Raw genomic sequence first — 20,591 nt, 5'->3', positions numbered from 1 at the left:
GTGGAGCAGGTTGAGAGCTTCAAGTTCCTTGGTGTCCACATCACCAACAAACTATCATGGTCCAAACACACCAACACAGTCATGAAGAGGGCAAGACAAAGCCTGTTCCCCCTCAGGAGACTGAAAAGATTTGGCATGGGTCCTCAGATCCTCCTCAAAAAGTTATACAGCTGCACCATCGAGAGCATCCTGACTGGTTGCATCACTGTCTGGTATGGCAACTGCTCAGCCTCCAACCGCAAGGCACTACAGAGGTTAACGCGTACGTCACTGGGGCCAACCTGCCATCCAGGACCTCTATACCAGGCGGTGTCAGTGGAAGGCCCTAAAACATTGTCAAAGACTTAAGCCACCCTAGTCATAGACTGTTCTCTCTGCTACTACATGGCAAGCGGTACTGGAGCACAAAGTCTAGGTCCAAAAGGCTTCTTAACAGCTTCTACCTCCAAGCCATTAGACTTCTGAACAGCTAATCAAATGGCTACTCAGACTATTTGCATTGCCCCCCCCCCTCTTTTACACCGCTGCTACTCTCTGTTTATTGTCTATGCATAGTCACTTCAATAACTCTACCAACATGTACATATTACCTCAACTAACCCCCGCACATTGACTCTGTACCGGTACTCCCTGTATATAGCCTCCCCATTGACTCTGTACCGGTACCCATGTATATAGCCTCCACGTTGACTCTGTACCGGTACCCCCTGTATATATCCTCCACATTGACTCTGTACTGGTACTCCCTGTATATAGTCTCCACATTGACTCTGTACTGGTACCCCTGTATATAGCCTCCACATTGACTCTGTACCGTAACACCCTGTATATAGCCTCCACATTGACTCTGTACCGGTACCCCCTGTATATAGCCTCCACATTGACTCTGTACCGGTACCCCCTGTATATAGCCTCCACATTGACTCTGTACTGGTACCCATGTATATAGCCTCCACATTGACTCTGTACCGGTACCCCCTGTATATAGCCTCCACATTGACTCTGTACCGGTACCCCCTGTATATAGTCTCCACATTGACTCTGTACCGGTACCCCCTGTATATAGCCTCCACATTGACTCTGTACCGGTACACCCTGTATATAGCCTCCACATTGACTCTGTACTGGTACCCCATGTATATAGCCTCCACATTGACTCTGTACTGGTACCCATGTATATAGCCTCCACATTGACTCTGTACCGGTACCCCCTGTATATAGCCTCCACATTGACTCTGTACCAGTACACCCTGTATATATCCTCCACATTGACTCTGTACCGGTATCCCCTGTATATAGCCTCCAAATTGACTCTGTACCAGTACACCCTGTATATAGCCTCCACATTGACTCTGTACCGGTACCCCCTGTATATAGCCTCCACATTGACTCTGTACTGGTACCCATGTATATAGCCTCCACATTGATTCTGTAATGGTACCCCATGTATATAGCCTCCACATTGACTCTGTACTGGTACCCCCTGTACATAGCCTCCACATTGACTCTGTACCATAACACCCTGTATATAGCCTACACATTGACTCTGTACTGGTACCCCTGTATATAGCCTCCACATTGACTCTGTACCGGTACCCCCTGTATATAGCCTCCACATTGACTCTGTACCGGTACCCCCTGTATATAGCCTCCACATTGACTCTGTACCGGTACCCCCTGTATATAGCCTCCACATTGACTCTGTACCATAACACCCTGTATATAGCCTCCACATTGACTCTGTACTGGTACCCCATGTATATAGCCTCCACATTGACTCTGTACTGGTACCCATGTATATAGCCTCCACATTGACTCTGTACCATAACACCCTGTATATAGCCTCCACATTGACTCTGTACTGGTACCCCCTGTATATAGCCTCCACATTGACTCTGTACCGGTACCCCCTGTATATATCCTCCACATTGACTCTGTACCATAACACCCTGTATATAGCCTCCACATTGACTCTGTACTGGTACCCCATGTATATAGCCTCCACATTGACTCTGTACTGGTACCCATGTATATAGCCTCCACATTGACTCTGTACCATAACACCCTGTATATAGCCTCCACATTGACTCTGTACTGGTACCCCCTGTATATAGCCTCCACATTGACTCTCTACCGTAACACCCTGTATATAGCCTCCACATTGACTCTGTACTGGTACCCATGTATATAGCCTCCACATTGATTCTGTAATGGTACCCCATGTATATAGCCTCCACATTGACTCTGTACTGGTACCCCCTGTATATAGCCTCCACATTGACTCTGTACCATAACACCCTGTATATAGCCTCCACATTGACTCTGTACTGGTACCCCTGTATATAGCTTCCACATTGACTCTGTACCGGTACCCCCTGTATATAGCCTCCACATTGACTCTGTACCGGTACCCCCTGTATATAGCCTCCACATTGACTCTGTACCGTAACACCCTGTATATATCCGCCACATTGACTCTGTACCGGTACCCCCTGTATATAGCCTCCACATTGACTCTGTACTGGTACCCATGTATATAGCCTCCACATTGACTCTGTACCGGTACCCCCTGTATATAGCCTCCACATTGACTCTGTACCGGTACACCCTGTATATAGCCTCCACATTGACTCTGTACTGGTACCCCATGTATATAGCCTCCACATTGACTCTGTACTGGTACCCATGTATATAGCCTCCACATTGACTCTGTACCGGTACCCCCTGTATATAGCCTCCACATTGACTCTGTACCAGCACACCCTGTATATATCCTATACATTGACTCTGTACCGGTACCCCCTGTGTATAGCCTCCAAATTGACTCTGTACCAGTACACCCTGTATATAGCCTCCACATTGACTCTGTACCGGTACCCCCTGTATATAGCCTCCACATTGACTCTGTACTGGTACCCATGTATATAGCCTCCACATTGACTCTGTACCGGTACCCCCTGTATATAGCCTCCACATTGACTCTGTACCGGTACCCCCTGTATATAGCCTCCACATTGACTCTGTACCATAACACCCTGTATATAGCCTCCACATTGATTCTGTACTGGTACCCCATGTATATAGCCTCCACATTGACTCTGTACTGGTACCCCCTGTATATAGCCTCCACATTGACTCTGTACCATAACACCCTGTATATAGCCTCCACATTGACTTACTAAACATGTATAAACTGCTTACTAAACATGTATAAACTGCTTACTAAACATGTATAAACTGCTTAATAAACATGTGTAAACTGCTTAATAAACATGTATAAACTTATAATAACAGTCATGGTTGAGTAGTTGACTTTAAAGGACCCAGAGAGTTACATAGACAGAGGACCTTCAGTATGCTGGACAACACTGGAAACATGTTGGGCTCAATATACATCATCATGGTATATTATCTTATATAGTAAGTTATCTTATGTTATACGCTTTGTAACAGAGCACCATTACGTTTTAGTACTTTTTTCAAAGCTGGCTGGTTTGTTTACAAGTTCATATCAAGAGTGCTGGAGATTCAGCCCGACTTTAAAATAACACAGAATCTAAGTGCTACATTTCCTGAAAGCCCCGTAAATGTAAACATGTATACAGATGAACATAATAAACTGTCCATAGCTGGTAATATTACAAGAGGCAATAGTATCAAAACATTCCACCAAAAAGACTTGAAAGAGTATTAAACAGTTTTAAATAATTCATATTAAATAGTTATCCTTCAGCATCTTTTAGTGATGTCGTTTTTTTTTTAATCAATTTAAAATTCCTTGAAAGAATCCTAGATATTTTTTTTTTTAGATCCGACAAAATATTTAATTCATGGTTTCCTCTATTACAGTGGTCGCCAACCTTTTTTCAGAGTCAAAAAGCAAGCTGAGATCAACCCTAAGCCTATGCAACATTAACCAATTTAAAAACAGTTCTGGATCAATGAACCTCATTCATGAACCTCATTGATCCAGAACTGTTTTTTAATTGGTTAATGTACAGTAGTAAGCTATAGGCTCAATACATTATCACTGTATACTGGCTATGCTTGACTTGCCCTGCCAATGTTATTCTTCTGGGACCATTTTGACATTTTATATATAAAATGTTGGTATATGATCAAACTGGTAATAGATCATTTGTTGTATCACTTGTGAGGTTACAGCTGACTGAGCATAATCATATAATTTATTTTTTTTTTTTATTGGACTGATGACCTGCATCTGATGGTTAGTCTGAGAGGAGGGAGGGAGAGAGGAGGGAGGGAGCAGCAGTTTGGCTGTCTCTCACCAGGCTCTCCCTCCCTCCTCTCTCCCTCCCTCCGCTGAGAAAAGGGGACATAAGTTTCGCCAACGGCTGGAAGACTAAATTGCACTGCATTACTTGTGCCTCATGTACCAATTCATGCTGTTACTCCTATGACCAGCGAAAGTAAAAATGTTCCTCTGGGCCTTTCGGGTAGGCAGAGATCTACCTTCACATACTGTTGTTTTTCATAATTGTCCAAACATTGTCATAGCTATGTAAACACTTTCTGTTTTCTCTCTCAAGTATTCTACATAACTTTTCTATGGGTCCTATTCAGTCAACAGCAAGAACCAGGTTTCCTGTATGAGTCATTTATATCTAGAGAATGTTTTATAATGTAAACACAGTGTTGTCAATGTCATGAGGAAGACCGTACTCCTCTTCCTCCACTGGAGGAGCCTCCTCTGGTAAAGGTTGTGTTGTCCATCACCATTAGCCCGATTCCTGATCCGAGTTATGCGTGAGTAAATGGAACTTAATTACAATGTGACTCATGTTACCCCTCATAGCCTGGTTCCTCTCTAGGTTTCTTCCTAGGTTTTGGCCTTTCTAGGGGAGTTTTTCCTAGCCACCCCTCATAGCCTGGTTCCTCTCTAGGTTTCTTCCTAGGTTCTGGCCTTTCTAGGGGAGTTTTTCCTAGCCACCCCTCATAGCCTGGTTCCTCTCTAGGTTTCTTCCTAGGTTTTGGCCTTTCTAGGGGAGTTTTTCCTAGCTACCGTGCTTCTACACCTGCATTGCTTGCTGTTTGGGGGGTTTTTAGGCTGGGTTTCTGTACAGCACTTTGAGATATCAGCTGATGTAAGAAGGGCTTTATAAATACATTTGATTTGATGATGTTTCAGCCAAGCTATTCGTTTGTGGTAGAGATCGCATAAATTGAGGCGCGGCAGAGGTATGTCTACAGATACGTCGTATTCTGACCTTGATTTAATTCCCTCGTAATTCCACCACCTTTACGCGGGATGAAACGATGAATAAAATCAAGCAACCTGTCGGTTCCAAGTGTGACAAACATCTTATTTTTTATTTATTTTTTTACCCCCGATTGAAATAACACAATTCTTCATGCACTGTAGGGCCTAATTTACATATTTATAAGAGCTATTGATAAGAATTTGGTAAATGAATAATCCGTTGGAATAAGGGGATTGTAAATATAAATTGCAATAGTTTTAGATCTGTTTTTACCTTAGAAATCGCTGGAGACAAATGTGAAACCAGTCAAAATGGCAGCAAACTGAAACAGATCAACTTTCCCACAGTGATGTGATTTTTATGAAATATTGTGCCATTATGTAGAATTTAAATTGTAATTTTTAACTTGAAACTTTCATGTGAGCATGTGAAATTTGACCTTTGGGCAATCTCCAATATTTTAATTAAATACCTTAATTTGCTTCGTCGGTAAAACGCCATCACGGAAGTGTGGTTGATCACATTGGTTAATTACATCGCTATGGAGCGGAACGCAGACCAAGCCGTAACAGTTTGAACCGGAAGCATGGCGCAACACTTGATTGTGTCATTTACACAGTTCCATGGTTAATGCAGGCAATAGAAGAGTGTATAGCCTACTATTGTACACTAATTCCCCTATTATAGTTATACGCACACACATATTCCAACATTACCATGGGTTGAAGAACTGAATGTGTCAATTTTTCCCGAATGAATCAAACCACCGTTTTTTTTTCGTGCATAAAGGGTCTCTAACCCGTTTTTTTTTATTATTAATGAATACTTTCCTAACCTTAAAGCTGCAATATGTACCTTTTTGGGCAACCTGTCATTCTCATTGAAAGCAAGTCTAAATAGTGGTAGATCTGTTCTATGTGCTCTATTTCTATTCCTCCCGGTCTTAACGTTCATTTGTGCATATTTAACTTTCGGTTTTTCTACATCAGCTTCAAACAGCTGAATATGCAATATTTTTTGGTTATGGAAAATATATCTCACAGCGGTTTAGATGGTACAATGATTCTCTACACTAAACTTTCTTGTTTTGTCACAAACTGAAATTATACGAGCTATTACACTTTTTGCAAACAGGAAATGGCGAATTTATTTCTCCTTGGTGCTTTTTTAAATACTAATACTTTTTTATCTACCAATTGGTGCCGAAAAGACGCCAATATGAGTGTATTTACACTGAACAAAAATATAACATGCAACAATTTCAATTTTTTTACTGAGTTACAGTTCATATGAGGAACTCAGTCAATTAAAACAAATTCATTAGGCCCTAATCTATGGATTTCACATGACTGATGCATCTGTTGATCACAGATACTGTACCTTAAAAATAATTAAGGGTGTGGATCAGAAAACCAGTCAGTATCTGGTGTGACCACCATTTGCCTCATGCAGTGTGACACATCTCCTTCGCATAGAGTTGACCAGGCTGTTGATTGTGGCCTGTGGAATGTTGTCCCACTCCTCTTCAATGGCTGTGTGAAGTTCCTGGATATTGGCGGGAACTGGAACATGATGTCGTACACGTCGATACAGAGCATCCCAAACATGCTCAATGGGTGACATTTCTGTTGAATATGCAGGTCATGGAAGAACTGGGATATTTTCAGCTTCCAGGAATTGTGTTCAGATCCTTGTGACATGGGGCCGTGCATTATCATGCTGAAACATGAGGTGATGGAGGAGGATGAATGGCACGACAAAGGGCCTCAGAATTTCGTCATGGGATTTCTGTGCATTCAAATTGCCTTCGATAAAAATGCAATTGTATTCGTTGTCCGTAGACGGTACAGTTAAAACCGGCATTCATCCATGAAGAGCACACTTCTCCTGCATGTCGGTGGCCATCGAAGGTGAGCATTTGCCCACTGTCGGTTACGATGCCAAACTGCAGTCAGACCCTGGTGAGAACGACGAGCACGCAGATGAGCTTCCCTGAGACGGATTCTGACAGTTTGTGCAGAAATTCTTCGGTTGTACAAACCGACAGTTTCATCAGCTGTCCAGGTGGCTGGTCTCAGACGACCCCCAACAGGTGAAGAAGAGAGGATGTGGAGGTCCTGGGCTGGCGTGGTTACACGTGGTCTGAGGTTGTGAGGCCGGTTGGATGTACTGCCAAATTCTCTAAAATGATTTTGGAGATGGCTTATGGTACGGAAATGAATGTTCAATTATCTGGCAACAGCTCTGGTGGACATTCCTGCAGTCAGCATGCCAATTGCACGCTCCCTCAAAACTTGAGACATCTGTGGCATTGTGTTGTGCGACAAAACTGCACCTTTTAGAGTGGCCTTTTATTGTCCCCCAGCACAAGGTGCACCTGTGTAATGATCATGCTGTTTAATCAGCTTCTGGATATCCTACACCTGTCAGGTGGATGGATTATGTTGGCAAAGGAGAAATGCTCAAATAAATTAATTTGTGCACGTAATTATAGAGAAATTAGCTTTTTGTGCGCATGAAACATTTCTGGGATCTTTTATTTCAGCTCATGAAACTAAGACTAACACTTAACATGTTGCTTTTATTTTTTTTGTTCATTACAGATGGCTTTCTTTGATTGGTCCCTAATATTCTGAACTGTTCTCTCCATGTAGTCTGTGGACAAATAAAAAAAATAGAATTAAAGGTACACCGAATTTAAAGGGATGGCTTTAGATAAATGTACTGAAAACCCTATTGAATGAATACTACACCTGCATAGGGTAAATCTGAATACCAACTATTGAGAAATGGGTAGAAAAGGTGTGCACCAATAAGAATTGTGGTTTTGACTAATCACAGAAACCTGGTTAGAGCTAGAGACTGAAAAAGATCCCAGTCGTTTTAAAGAGTTTCTCTCTAGATGAATCTACACTACTCCCAAGATAAATAGTTTCTCTCTAATTGAATCTACACTACTCCCAAGACAAACAGTTTCTGTCTAGTTTAATGTACAGAGGTGATAGTGTGGTTACTTGGGGCAACATTACAGAACGCTCAGATAGAAATATATCACGCAGAAAATACATTCTTCTATGTCATGGAGAATACACAATCATTGTGTCTTGAAACTGTATTTATCTGCAGCGTTCTGAACGTTTCACCACTTCTGAACAAATCGACATATTACAATGAAATACACACTCTCTCATTTTTGACACCCCCCCCCCCCCCTCCAAACTCCCTCTATTGGCCAGATAGAGAAATGACATCCCATATCTCTGTCACCTATTGGTCCAAAGGTAGAAGCGTCACATTCTACTCTTCTCCTATTGGTCAGACCAGAGTTGCGTTTATATATTTTTTTGTTTGTTACAAATCTGTGTCCCATTCAGTAGGTTAATTAGTTCTGGGCTGTATTCATTCCGCCAAACAAAATGTTTTAGTTGCAAAACGTTTTGTCCAACAGAACGAAACGGGGAGGAACCTACCTGAATTTTGTCCAATAGAAACTCTTGTTCTAGTTGCAAAACGTTTTGTCCAACAGAACGAAACGGGGAGGAACCTACCTGAATTTTGTCCAATAGAAACTCTTGTTCTAGTTGCAAAACGTTTTGTCCAACAGAACGAAACGGGGAGGAACCTACCTGAATTTTGTCCAATAGAAACTCTTGTTCTAGTTGCAAAACTAAACAAAACGTTTTGTTTGGTGGAATGAATACAGCCCGGCTAGCATGTCTCTGTTTCACTCTGTTTTTAAAAAAAAAACAAAAAAAAACGTTTTCTCCTGTTATTAATACAGAGCATAAGCAGCAAACCTGGTTTCAAATACGAGACAAATTGTTTCAAATACTTTCAGCGTTTTCATTGAGTCTGCCTGGAGTGAATGGACGGGTAGGGTGAGTCCTTTTCGGGACTTTTCATTCAGTTAATTAAGCCAGGCAAGCTCAAACAGCCACAGATAAAAGTATTTTAAATCTATTTATTGAGATATTTTTTTTTTTTTGGTATTTGAAACCCAGGTCTGATAAACATCACAACTACTCTACGCAGGGTTGCAAAAATGTTCCACCAAAATGCCTAGGTTTTCAAGAAATCCTGGTTGAAGGATTCAGAATTTCCTGCTTATTCTGGGAATGACAAGGATTTCCGGAAAACCTGGGATGGAACCGTAAACCCCCAGGCTCCAGACAGCGAGAGGTAAAGACTGGAAGACATGCTTGGTAAAGTAGATAAAGTATACAAAAAGGCCAATAAATATGTTTACAAATATCACTTAGAAAACAACAAACAACAATTCCTGTGGTCGGTATTTTTACATCCCGGTGTCTGTGTCACAAATGGTACTCTATTCGTGTGTACTTACAGTATATATATATATCTCTTATTTTAAGTGTGAATTGAATTTTTTTAAATATTTTTTTGTTTGTTGCATATCCCAACTCTCCCTGAGACACTCTCAGAGAGTGGGGTCACGACGAAGGGGGATTAACCATTATTGACAGCGACCCTAGACCAGTTAAGGTTAAGTACCTTGCTCAAGAGCAGTAGGACAGATTTGTTTTTCACCCTGTCGGCTCGGGGGGGATTCAAACTAGCAACCTTTCGGGTTACTAATCCCAACGCTCTAACCGATAGGCTACCTGCCTCCCAGTTATTATTTGTAGATCAATCAATCCAAAATATGTGTTTTGATACATTTGAACCCCCTGAATCAACGGTTAAGGGGGGTACATGTACATACCCTACCCACAGGTAATATCCATGTAGAGAGAGCGGAAGACTGGAACGGATTTGGATTCAGTCTGGATTGGAAGCGCTTCTGTTAAGTGTTATTGTTTGCTGGTAAAACTGAAACAGTTTATCAAACATCCTTTAAAAATCATCTGAAAAAATCCTGGTATCTAAAGACTGTTGGACATCATGTGCTGGTAAAAGTTTGTATTGAAAAAAAACTGGACCGGAGTATAAAGGTGCTTCCTTGAGATAATACTGTTATGTTATCCATTGTTCCATTTGGTTGGTAGTTAGCACTGGTACAGACACATTCGTGGTAGCGGAGATGGACTGGCCATGGATCGGTGTGTATTATAAATGCCGGTCCAGTTTCTGGTCCCAGGCCATCCCTGCATGGTGGAGGGGGGGGGGTGGTTTGGACCCGAATAACTAAGCAGAGACTACCACCGTTCCCATCTGGTGGTACACATACTCTCAGTCCGTCCATCTGTCTGTCCGTCCGTCCGTCCATCTGTCTGTTTCTACTCATTGTAACAACATATACTGTCAGCCTGTCTGTCTGTTTCTATTTACAACACATTGAAGTGGAGTCTGTTGCTGCAGAGCACAATACAATCTACATTTCAGCACTGCCCGTAATTGGTGTTTTAACAGTCGTAGTCCGTGGTTCAATGCACTACGTCCTAACATTCTAGAACTAGCTAGCCAGTCAGCTTCCTTAAAGAGAGAGATCTCCACTGTTCATCAGTTAGCTGGTTCCACTTGCAGGCCAAGCACTATCTAGCCAGTCAGCTACACATCCAGGTGAGGACAGAGAGAGAGAGAGAGAGAGAGAGATCCTTAAAAGAGAGAAGTCTCCAGTGTTCTTCAGTTTGCTGGTGGTGAATGGAGACATACAGTATTTTTGTACCTTCGTGGAGTCTACAGGGTACAGCAGAGAGGCTAGGTCAGCTAGTATGAGTCTATGGGTACAGAGATGCTAGTGGAGTTAGCCATCAACAGGCTAGGTCAGCTAGTATGAGTCTATGGGTACAGAGATGCTAGTGGAGTTAGCCATCAACAGGCTAGGTCAGCTAGTCTTAGTCTATAGGTACAGAGATGCTAGTGGAGTTAGCCATCAACAGGCTAGGTCAGCTAGTCTTAGTCTATAGGTACAGAGATGCTAGTGGAGTTAGCCATCAACAGGCTAGGTCAGCTAGTCTTAGTCTATAGCTATAGAGATGCTAGTGGAGTTAGCCATCAACAGGCTAGGTCAGCTAGTCTTAGTCTATAGGTACAGAGATGCTAGTGGAGTTAGCCATCAACAGGCTAGGTCAGCTAGGCTTAGTCTATAGGTACATAGATGCTAGTGGAGTTAGCCATCAACAGGCTAGGTCAGCTAGTCTTAGTCTATAGGTACAGAGATGCTAGTGGAGTTAGCCATCAACAGGCTAGGTCAGCTAGGCTTAGTCTATGGGTACAGAGATGCTAGTGGAGTTAGCCATCAACAGGCTAGGTCAGCTAGGCTTAGTCTATGGGTACAGAGATGCTAGTGGAGTTAGCCATCAACAGGCTAGGTCAGCTAGTCTTAGTCTATAGGTACAGAGATGCTAGTGGAGTTAGCCATCAACAGGCTAGGTCAGCTAGTATGAGTCTATGGGTACAGAGATGCTAGTGGAGTTAGCCATCAACAGGCTAGGTCAGCTAGGCTTAGTCTATGGGTACAGAGATGCTAGTGGAGTTAGCCATCAACAGGCTAGGTCAGCTAGTCTTAGTCTATAGCTACAGAGATGCTAGTGGAGTTAGCCATCAACAGGCTAGGTCAGCTAGGCTTAGTCTATGGGTACAGAGATGCTAGTGGAGTTAGCCATCAACAGGTTAGGTCAGCTAGTCTTAGTCTATAGCTACAGAAATGCTAGTGGAGTTAGCCATCAACAGGCTAGGTCAGCTAGTCTTAGTCTATAGGTACAGAGATGCTAGTGGAGTTAGCCATCAAGAGGCTAGGTCAGCTAGTCTTAGTCTATAGCTACAGAGATGCTAGTGGAGCTATCCATCGAGAGGCTAGGTCAGCTAGCCTGGGTCAATGGCTACAGAGATGCTAGTGGGGTTAGCCAACAAGAGGCTAGGTCAGCTAGCCTGGGTCAATGGCTACAGAGATGCTAGTGGAGTTAGCCATCGAGTGGCTAGGTCAGCTAGCCTGGGTCAATGGCTACAGAGATGCTAGTGGGGTTAGCCAACGAGTGGCTAGCAGAAAGGCATTGTTAAGAGTATATTAGCGATGCTAGTGGAGTTCTGTCTTTTGTCTTTTCTTACAGCCGTAGTAGCTGGAGAGAACACCCATCTTATCTAGAGCTTAAACCTTGTGCAACATTATATCAGGAAAGTTGGTTAAACCAGAATTTACGTGACTGGTTAGATGTTCGATTAAATTCTGGATTCATACAGTATGTGTTAAGAGAAGGAACAAAGAGCTCCACCCTGTCTTTATGCAAGTTATGGGTCAAATGTCCCCTCCACTTTTGATAGACGATATCACCAGCGAAAATAGTGATTTTTGTCCAAAACACCTGAAGTAATGCTGCTAGTTATCTCACACATTCCATTGTATCATGACAGATGTACACTACCATTTATGTCTAAGTAGTCTGTCCACGAGAGATTAACAGAAAAGAGATGAAAATTTAAAGAAAGAAAGAAAGAAAGACAGGCTCAACCCCCTCATCTCATGAGGGGGTTGAGCCGAGCAGGCGAGTGACAGTGATTGGGTGACACTCGGTGAGTAGGCGTCGCCGGTCCTGGAGACTGATTCTGATTGGAGAATCCTCTGTGAGTTGGCGTGGCCGGTCCTGGAGACTGATTCTGATTGGAGAATCCTCTGTGAGTTGGCGTGGCCGGCCCTGGAGACTGATTCTGATTCTCTCTGTGACTAGGGGAGTAGCCATGTGTAGGTGCTGGGGGCAGGTATCCTCCACAGTAGTGAGAGGGGGCGTCGAACAGCGTACCTCCTCCCATCCCGGGAGAGGAGGAGGAAAAGAGGCAGGAAGACGGAGTGGGGGAGGTGGAGAATGAGCGGTGGATGGGTGAAGAGCAGGGGGAGCAGAGAGGGGAGGTCTGTAGCCGCCAGAGAAGCTCCTCATTGTTACGGCTCAGTCGTTTCTTCTCTCCATTTTCCTTCTCTACATTCTCCTGCAGGTTAGCGTTCTCCTCTGAGAGTTGCCTGGATGGGGAAGTGAGACAGAATTAAATGTGACCCGTTTCAGGAAACTAGGCATATGTCGCACATCACTACAGGAGATACAGGAGAGGCATTTGAACGTAAACATACATTTTTTTATCAAAATGTGTTTTTTTTGCAGAAATGCCTTCTGGGACATGTGATCTTTCACGTGCTTCAGTAACAAATTTGTATGCCGTCTGTTAATACAAATACAAATGGTTAAATTACGAGCCTAGTTGGTTTAGCCACAGAAAAATACGGGAACCTTCCCTCTAGCCATGATTGGCTGAGATACTGAGTGGGCTGGACATGCCGAGAGATGAGTTCGGATTGGTCTGCCATGTTGCATGTTTCTGTCTAGAACTTGAGCTGCTCAGTATGTGTAGGTAATTCTTTCTAATGCGGCTTTTTTTTAAAGAAATTTACGAAGAACTGCAACAAAGAAGTTGACCGAGTTTTGGAGAAGATGGAGAAAATTCTGCCGTTTGATTACAAATATAGGGATGGAGTCAAAAAGAGAACACACAGAAGACTGTTGTAAAAAAAAAAAAACAGCTGTCTCCGGATTACATCTTCAAACTACGGGTAACCATGGCATCCGTGACAGAGAGGGAGAAGCGTCCATCCATGTTTACGGGGTAAGAGAGTCCAGCTAGCTACATTTTCAAATATTATATGTTTCTAATTTTATCAGAAAATTGTTTTTATTGCAAGTTAAAATGTACTGTTAGCTAGCTAGTTAACGTTAGCTGGCTGGCTCACTAGCTAACGTTACATGTATGATCTGTGTAGTAATATTATTCTTATGTTATCTTGTTGCATTGCTAGTTATAGCCTAATAGCTAACATTGAACCTAGCTAGTTGGTTCGCTTTAGCTACCTGTAGATTCATGCAGGGTAGTAATGTTATGAGTTGGGATGATGGTTCATTGTTTAGCTAGCTAGCTAGCTACATGTCTAAACAAAAGAGTATCCTGTGCATGTGACAAATAAACTTTGATTTTATTTGATATAGTGTGTGTTTACCACAGATGGTAATGCAACAGCAGGACCTGTGTAACAGTATAGCTTCCGTCCCTCTCCTCGCCCCTACCTGGCCTCGAACCAGGGACCCTCTGCACACATCAACAACTGACACCCAACGAAGCATCGTTACCCATCGCGCCACAAAAGTCGCGGCCCTTGCAGAGCAAGGGGAACAACTACTTCAAGGTCTCAGAGCGAGTGACGTCACCGATTGAAACGCTATTAGCGTGCACCACCGCTAACTAGATAGCCCTTTCACATCGCTTACACCACCGCTAACTAGCTAGCCCTTTCACATCGCTTACACCACCGCTAACTAGCTAGCCCTTTCACATCGGTTACACCACCGCTAACTAGCTAGCCCTTTCACATCGGTTACACCACCGCTAACTAGCTAGCCCTTTCACATCGGTTACACCACCGCTAACTAGCTAGCCCTTTCACATCGGTTACACCACCGCTAACTAGCTAGCCCTTTCACATCGGTTACACCTGCACCGAAGTCAAGTTAAGATATAAAGTTAGGCCAACGAGACAGTGTGCAAATTCTAAAATCCTCAGGTAGAACGCCTTGCTTTTATTTCACCACAATCATAGAAACGTAAGCTATTGTCTTTAATTAGCTCGCTATTAACATGTAAATAAATATCTTGTGAGTTTATGTTCCTGTAATAATGAATAGAAAATTGCTGAAGTTATGATGTTGTCAGCTATGACATGGTCATTATTTGAACAGGTTAGCTAGCTAACAAGCTAACAAGCTAGAAATAAACCAAAACATTGTTTATACATTTGTTTTAGTTGCTTGGTTTGCTAGATTTACATATGTGACCAACTGCCTCGATTTCGTCTTCTAGTAGTAAAATTTGATTTTTTTTTTAATATTTTTTTTTACATTGGATGAAAGTAGAGACTCAGAGCTACAAAATGGTATATCAGACACTGCATTTGATTAGTCATTCTGCTTTGAAAGATGATAAACTTGTAACCCCACTTTTGAGAAAATGACCCTTGAATGTTTTGCTACCTACTGGAGAGCTCTTCTTTGTCTACACCACATTCAGCATCGTTCACACCCTCTAAACCCTTAGTACCACCCATCTCTTTAAGGATTCACATGTGAGGCCATGTGGTAAATACACGCTATATCAAATAAAATCTATGTTTATTTGTCACATGCACAGGATACAGAAGGTGTAAATTGTATAGTTATGGTACTTGCATAGTAGCAATATCAAAAATATTCTTGGAATTTTGCTATCCTACTGAAAACAACTAGAAAGAAAAGGCATGTGCAAGTTGTATTGTTATGTGTTTTGTTGTTTTCCAGGTGTATGTGTGTGTTACCTGGACAGGGCTAGGTTATTGTCTATACGGGCCATCAGGTCTTCGTTCTGCTGCTGTAGCACCTGCATCCGTTCCTCTAACACAACGTTCTTCTGGGCCTGCTCAAAAAAACACAGAGACAATTCTACTGTCTTCTGGGCCTGCTCAAAAAAACACAGAGACAACTCTACTGTCTTCTGGGCCTGCTCAAAAAAACACAGATACAATTCTACTGTCTTCTGGGCCTGCTCAAGAAAACACAGATACAATTCTACTGTCAACTGGGCCTGCTCAAAAAAACACAGATACAACTCTACTGTCTTCTGGGCCTGCTCAAAAAAACACAGATACAACTCTACTGTCTTCTGAGCCTGCTCAAAAAAACACAGTTACAATTCTACTGTCTTCTGGGCCTGCTCAAAAAAACACAGTTACAATTCTACTGTCTTCTGGGCCTGCTCAAAAAAACACAGTTACAATTCTACTGTCTTCTGGGCCTGCTCAAAAAAACACAGAGACAACTCTACTGTCTTCTGAGCCTGCTCAAAAAAACACAGTTACAATTCTACTGTCTTCTGGGCCTGCTCAAAAAAACACAGTTACAATTCTACTGTCTTCTGAGCCTGCTCAAAAAAACACAGAGACAACTCTACTGTCTTCTGGGCCTGCTCAAAAAAACACAGAGACAATTCTACTGTCTTCTGAGCCTGCTCAAAAAAACACAGAGACAACTCTACTGTCTTCTGGGCCTGCTCAAAAAAACACAGAGACGACTCTACTGTCTTCTGGGCCTGCTCAAAAAAACACAGAGACAATTCTACTGTCTTCTGGAACCTGCTCAAAACATACAGAGAGAGACAACTTCAACTGTCTGTGTACTGTCTGTTACTGCACGGTCTGTGTACTGTACTGTACTGTGTGTGTACCGTACTATCGGTGTACTTTAGTGCACTGTCTGTGTACTGTACTGTGTATATATTGTACTGTACTTTCTGTGTACTGTACTGTCTGTGTACTGTACTGTACTGTACTGTACTGTCGGTGTACTGTACTGTCTGTGTACTGTACTGTACTGTACTGTCGGTGTACTGTACTGTCTGTGTACTGTACTGTCTGTGTATTGTACTGTCTATGTACTGTACTGTACTGTACAGTCTGTGTACTGTACTGTGTGTACGGTATTGTGTACTGTACTGTACTGTCTGTGTACTGTACTGTACTGTCGGTGTACTGTACTGTCTGTGAACTGTACTGACTGTGTATTGTACTGACTGTGTACTGTACTGTGCTTACTGTGTACTGAACTGTATGTGTACTGTACTGTCTGTGTACTCTACTGTACTGTATGTGTAGTGTACTGTCTGTGTACTGTACTGTCTATGTACTGTACTGTACTGTCCTGTACTGTCCTGTACTGTCTGTGTACTGTACTGTACTGTCGGTGTACTGTACTGTCTATGCACTGTACTATCTGTGTACTCTACTGTACTGTCTGGTACTGTACTGTCTGTGTACTGTCTGTGTACTGTACTGTCTGTGTAGTGTACTGTCTGTGTACTGTACTGTACTGTCTATGTACTGTACTGTCCTGTACTGTCTGTGTACTGTACTGTACTGTCTGTGTACTGTACTGTCTATGTACTGTACTGTCTGTGTACTGTACTCTCTATGTACTGTACTGTCTGTGTACTAATGTCTATGTACTGAACTGTCTGTGTACTGTACTGTCTATGTACTGTACTGTCTATGTACTGTACTGTACTCTCTGTGTACTGTCCTGTACTGTCTGTGTACTAATGTCTATGTACTGTCCTGTACTCTCTGTGTACTGTACTGACCTGTCCTGTCCTGTCTGTTAGGGTGAGTGTGTCCTGTCCTGTCCTGTCCTGTCCTGTCCTGTCTGTTAGGGTGAGTGTGTCCTGTCCTGTCCTGTCAGGGTGAGTGTGTCCTGTCCTGTCCTGTTAGGGTGAGTGTGTCCTGTCCTGTCCTGTCTGTTAGGGTGAGTGTGTCCTGTCCTGTCTGTTAGGGTGAGTGTGTCCTGTCCTGTCCTGTCTGTCAGGGTGAGTGTGTCCTGTCCTGTTAGGGTGAGTGTGTCCTGTCCTGTCCTGTCCTGTCCTGTTAGGGTGAGTGTGTCCTGTCCTGTCCTGTTAGGGTGAGTGTGTCCTGTCCTGTCTGTCCGGGTGAGTGTGTCCTGTCCTGTCCTGTCCTGTCCTGTCCTGTTAGGGTGAGTGTGTCCTGTCCTGTCTGTCCGGGTGAGTGTGTCCTGTCCTGTCTGTCCGGGTGAGTGTGTCCTGTCCTGTTAGGGTGAGTGTGTCCAGTCCTGTCCTGTCCTGTCCTGTTAGGGTGAGTGTGTCCTGTCCTGTCCTGTTAGGGTGAGTGTGTCCTGTCCTGTCCTGTTAGGGTGAGTGTGTCCTGTCCTGTCCTGTCAGGGTGAGTGTGTCCTGTCCTGTCTGTCCTGTCATTTTTCCTAACCTAGCTAACTATTACCGACGAGCAGCATTGTTGAAACTAAATACACTAAGGAATGTCTTGATTAGTGTTATGTTAGCTAGCTAGCTACAAAGTTGCTTTGTATCATGACAAGGTGTAGTACTGAAACTACCGAGGTTACCTAGCCAGCTACACGTTCAAAGTCAACAACGCAGCCACCGCTAGCTAGCCTACTCCACCAGCCAGCAGTACCGTATCATTTTAGTCAATAACATTTTTGCAACGTAAGCTTAACTTCCTGAACATTCGAGACGTGTAGTCCACTTGTCACTCCAATCTCATTTGCATTAGCGTAGCCTCTTCTGTAGCTTGTCTACTATGTGTCTGCCTATCCCTGTTCTCTCTCCTCTGCACAGGCCATACAAACGCTCCACACCGCGTGGCCGCTGCCACTCTAACCTGGTGGTCCCAGCGCGCACGACCCACGTGGAGTTCCAGGTCTCCGGCAGCCTCTGGAACTGCCGGTCTGCGGCCAACAAGGCTGAGTTCATCTCAGCCTATGCTACCCTCCAGTCCCTAGACTTCCTGGCGCTGACGGAAACATGGATCACCACAGATAACACTGCTACTCCTACTGCTCTCTCCTCGTCTGACTACGTGTTCTCGCATACCCCTAGAGCATCGAGCCAGCGGGGTGGTGGCACTGGAATCCTCATCTCTCCCAAGTGGACATTCTCTCTTTCTCCCCTGACCCATCTGTCCATCTCCTCATTTGAATTCCATGCTGTCACAGTTACCAGCCCTTTCAAGCTTAACATCCTTATCATTTATCGCCCTCCGGGTTCCCTTGGAGAGTTCATCAATGAGCTTGACGCCTTGATAAGTTCCTTTCCTGAGGATGGCTCACCTCTCACAGTTCTGGGTGACTTTAACCTCCCCACGTCTACCTTCGACTCATTCCTCTCTGCCTCCTTCTTTCCACTCCTCTCCTCTTTCGACCTCACCCTCTCACCCTCCCCCCCTACTCACAAGGCAGGCAATACGCTTGACCTCATCTTTACTAGATGCTGTTCTTCCACTAATCTCATTGCAACTCCCCTCCAAGTCTCCGACCACTACCTTGTATCCTTTTCCCTCTCGCTCTCATCCAACACTTCTCACTCTCCCCCTACTCGGATGGTATTGCGCCGTCCCAACCTTCGCTCTCTCTCTCCCGCTACTCTCTCCTCTTCCATCCTATCATCTCTTCCCTCTGCTCAAACCTTCTCCAACCTATCTCCTGATTCTGCCTCCTCAACCCTCCTCTCCTCCCTCTCTGCATCCTTTGATTTCCTCTGTCCCCTATCCTCCAGGTCGGCTCGGTCCTCCCCTCCTGCTCCGTGGCTCGACGACTCACTGCGAGCTCACAGAACAGGGCTCCGGGCAGCCGAGCGGAAATGGAGGAAAACTCGCCTCCCTGCGGACCTGGCATCCTTTCACTCCCTCCTCTCTACATTTTCCTCTTCTGTCTCTGCTGCTAAAGCCACTTTCTACCACTCTAAACTCCAAGCATCTGCCTCTAACCCTAGGAAGCTCTTTGCTACCTTCTCCTCCCTCCTGAATCCTCCTCCCCCTCCCCCCCCCCCCCTCCTCCCTCTCTGCGGATGACTTCGTCAACCATTTTGAAAAGAAGGTTGACGACATCCGATCCTCGTTTGCTAAGTCAAACGACACTGCTGGTCCTGCTCACACTGCCCTACCCTGTGCTTTGACCTCTTTCTCCCCTCTCTCTCCAGATGAAATCTCGCGTCTTGTGACGGCCGGCCGCCCAACAACCTGCCCACTTGACCCTATCCCCTCCTCTCTTCTCCAGACCATTTCCGGAGACCTTCTCCCCTACCTCACCTCGCTCATCAACGCATCCTTGACCGCTGGCTACGTCCCTTCCGTCTTCAAGAGAGCGAGAGTTGCACCCCTTCTGAAAAAACCTACACTCGATCCCTCCGATGTCAACAACTACAGACCAGTATCCCTTCTTTCCTTTCTCTCCAAAACTCTTGAACGCGCCGTCCTTGGCCAGCTCTCTTGCTATCTCTCTCAGAATGACCTTCTTGATCCTAATCAGTCAGGTTTCAAGACTGGGCATTCAACTGAGACTGCTCTTCTCTGTGTCACGGAGGCTCTCCGCACTGCTAAAGCTAACTCTCTCTCCTCTGCTCTCATCCTTCTAGACCTATCTGCTGCCTTTGATACTGTGAACCATCAGATCCTCCTCTCCACCCTCTCCGAGCTGGGCATCTCCGGCGCCGCCCACGCTTGGATTGCGTCCTACCTGACAGGTCGCTCCTACCAGGTGGCGTGGCGAGAATCTGTCTCCGCACCACGTGCTCTCACCACTGGTGTCCCCCAGGGCTCTGTTCTTGGCCCACTCCTATTCTCGCTATACACCAAGTCACTTGGCTCTGTCATATCCTCACATGGTCTCTCATATCATTGCTATGCAGATGACACACAATTAATCTTCTCCTTTCCCCCTTCTGACAACCAGGTGGCGAATCGCATCTCTGCATGTCTGGCAGACATATCAGTGTGGATGACGGATCACCACCTCAAGCTGAACCTCGGCAAGACGGAGCTGCTCTTCCTCCCGGGGAAGGACTGCCCGTTCCATGATCTCGCCATCACGGTTGACAACT

The 20,591-nt window shown here is 44.3% G+C and overlaps 1 protein-coding gene across 1 annotated transcript in view; it reads right to left on the bottom strand.

The window, feature by feature from the left end:
* Positions 1-7,789: 7,789 nt before the first annotated feature.
* Positions 7,790-20,591, bottom strand: part of mtus2a (microtubule associated tumor suppressor candidate 2a) — a 143,654-nt gene continuing 130,852 nt past the window's right edge. Inside the window, exons 15-16 of the mRNA XM_082957592.1 lie at positions 15,508-15,605; positions 7,790-13,134 (exon numbers count right to left, since the gene is read on the bottom strand). Coding sequence (XP_082813718.1) covers positions 12,636-13,134; positions 15,508-15,605 — 597 coding nt within the window. The 3' untranslated portion in view covers positions 7,790-12,635. The remainder of the gene's footprint in view (positions 13,135-15,507; positions 15,606-20,591) is intronic.

Source organism: Salmo salar, chromosome 11 (genome assembly GCF_965601325.2).
Source record: "Salmo salar chromosome 11, fSalSal1, whole genome shotgun sequence".
In the NCBI taxonomy this organism is placed as follows: domain Eukaryota; kingdom Metazoa; phylum Chordata; class Actinopteri; order Salmoniformes; family Salmonidae; genus Salmo; species Salmo salar.
This window is presented reverse-complemented; position numbering and strand designations above follow the sequence as displayed.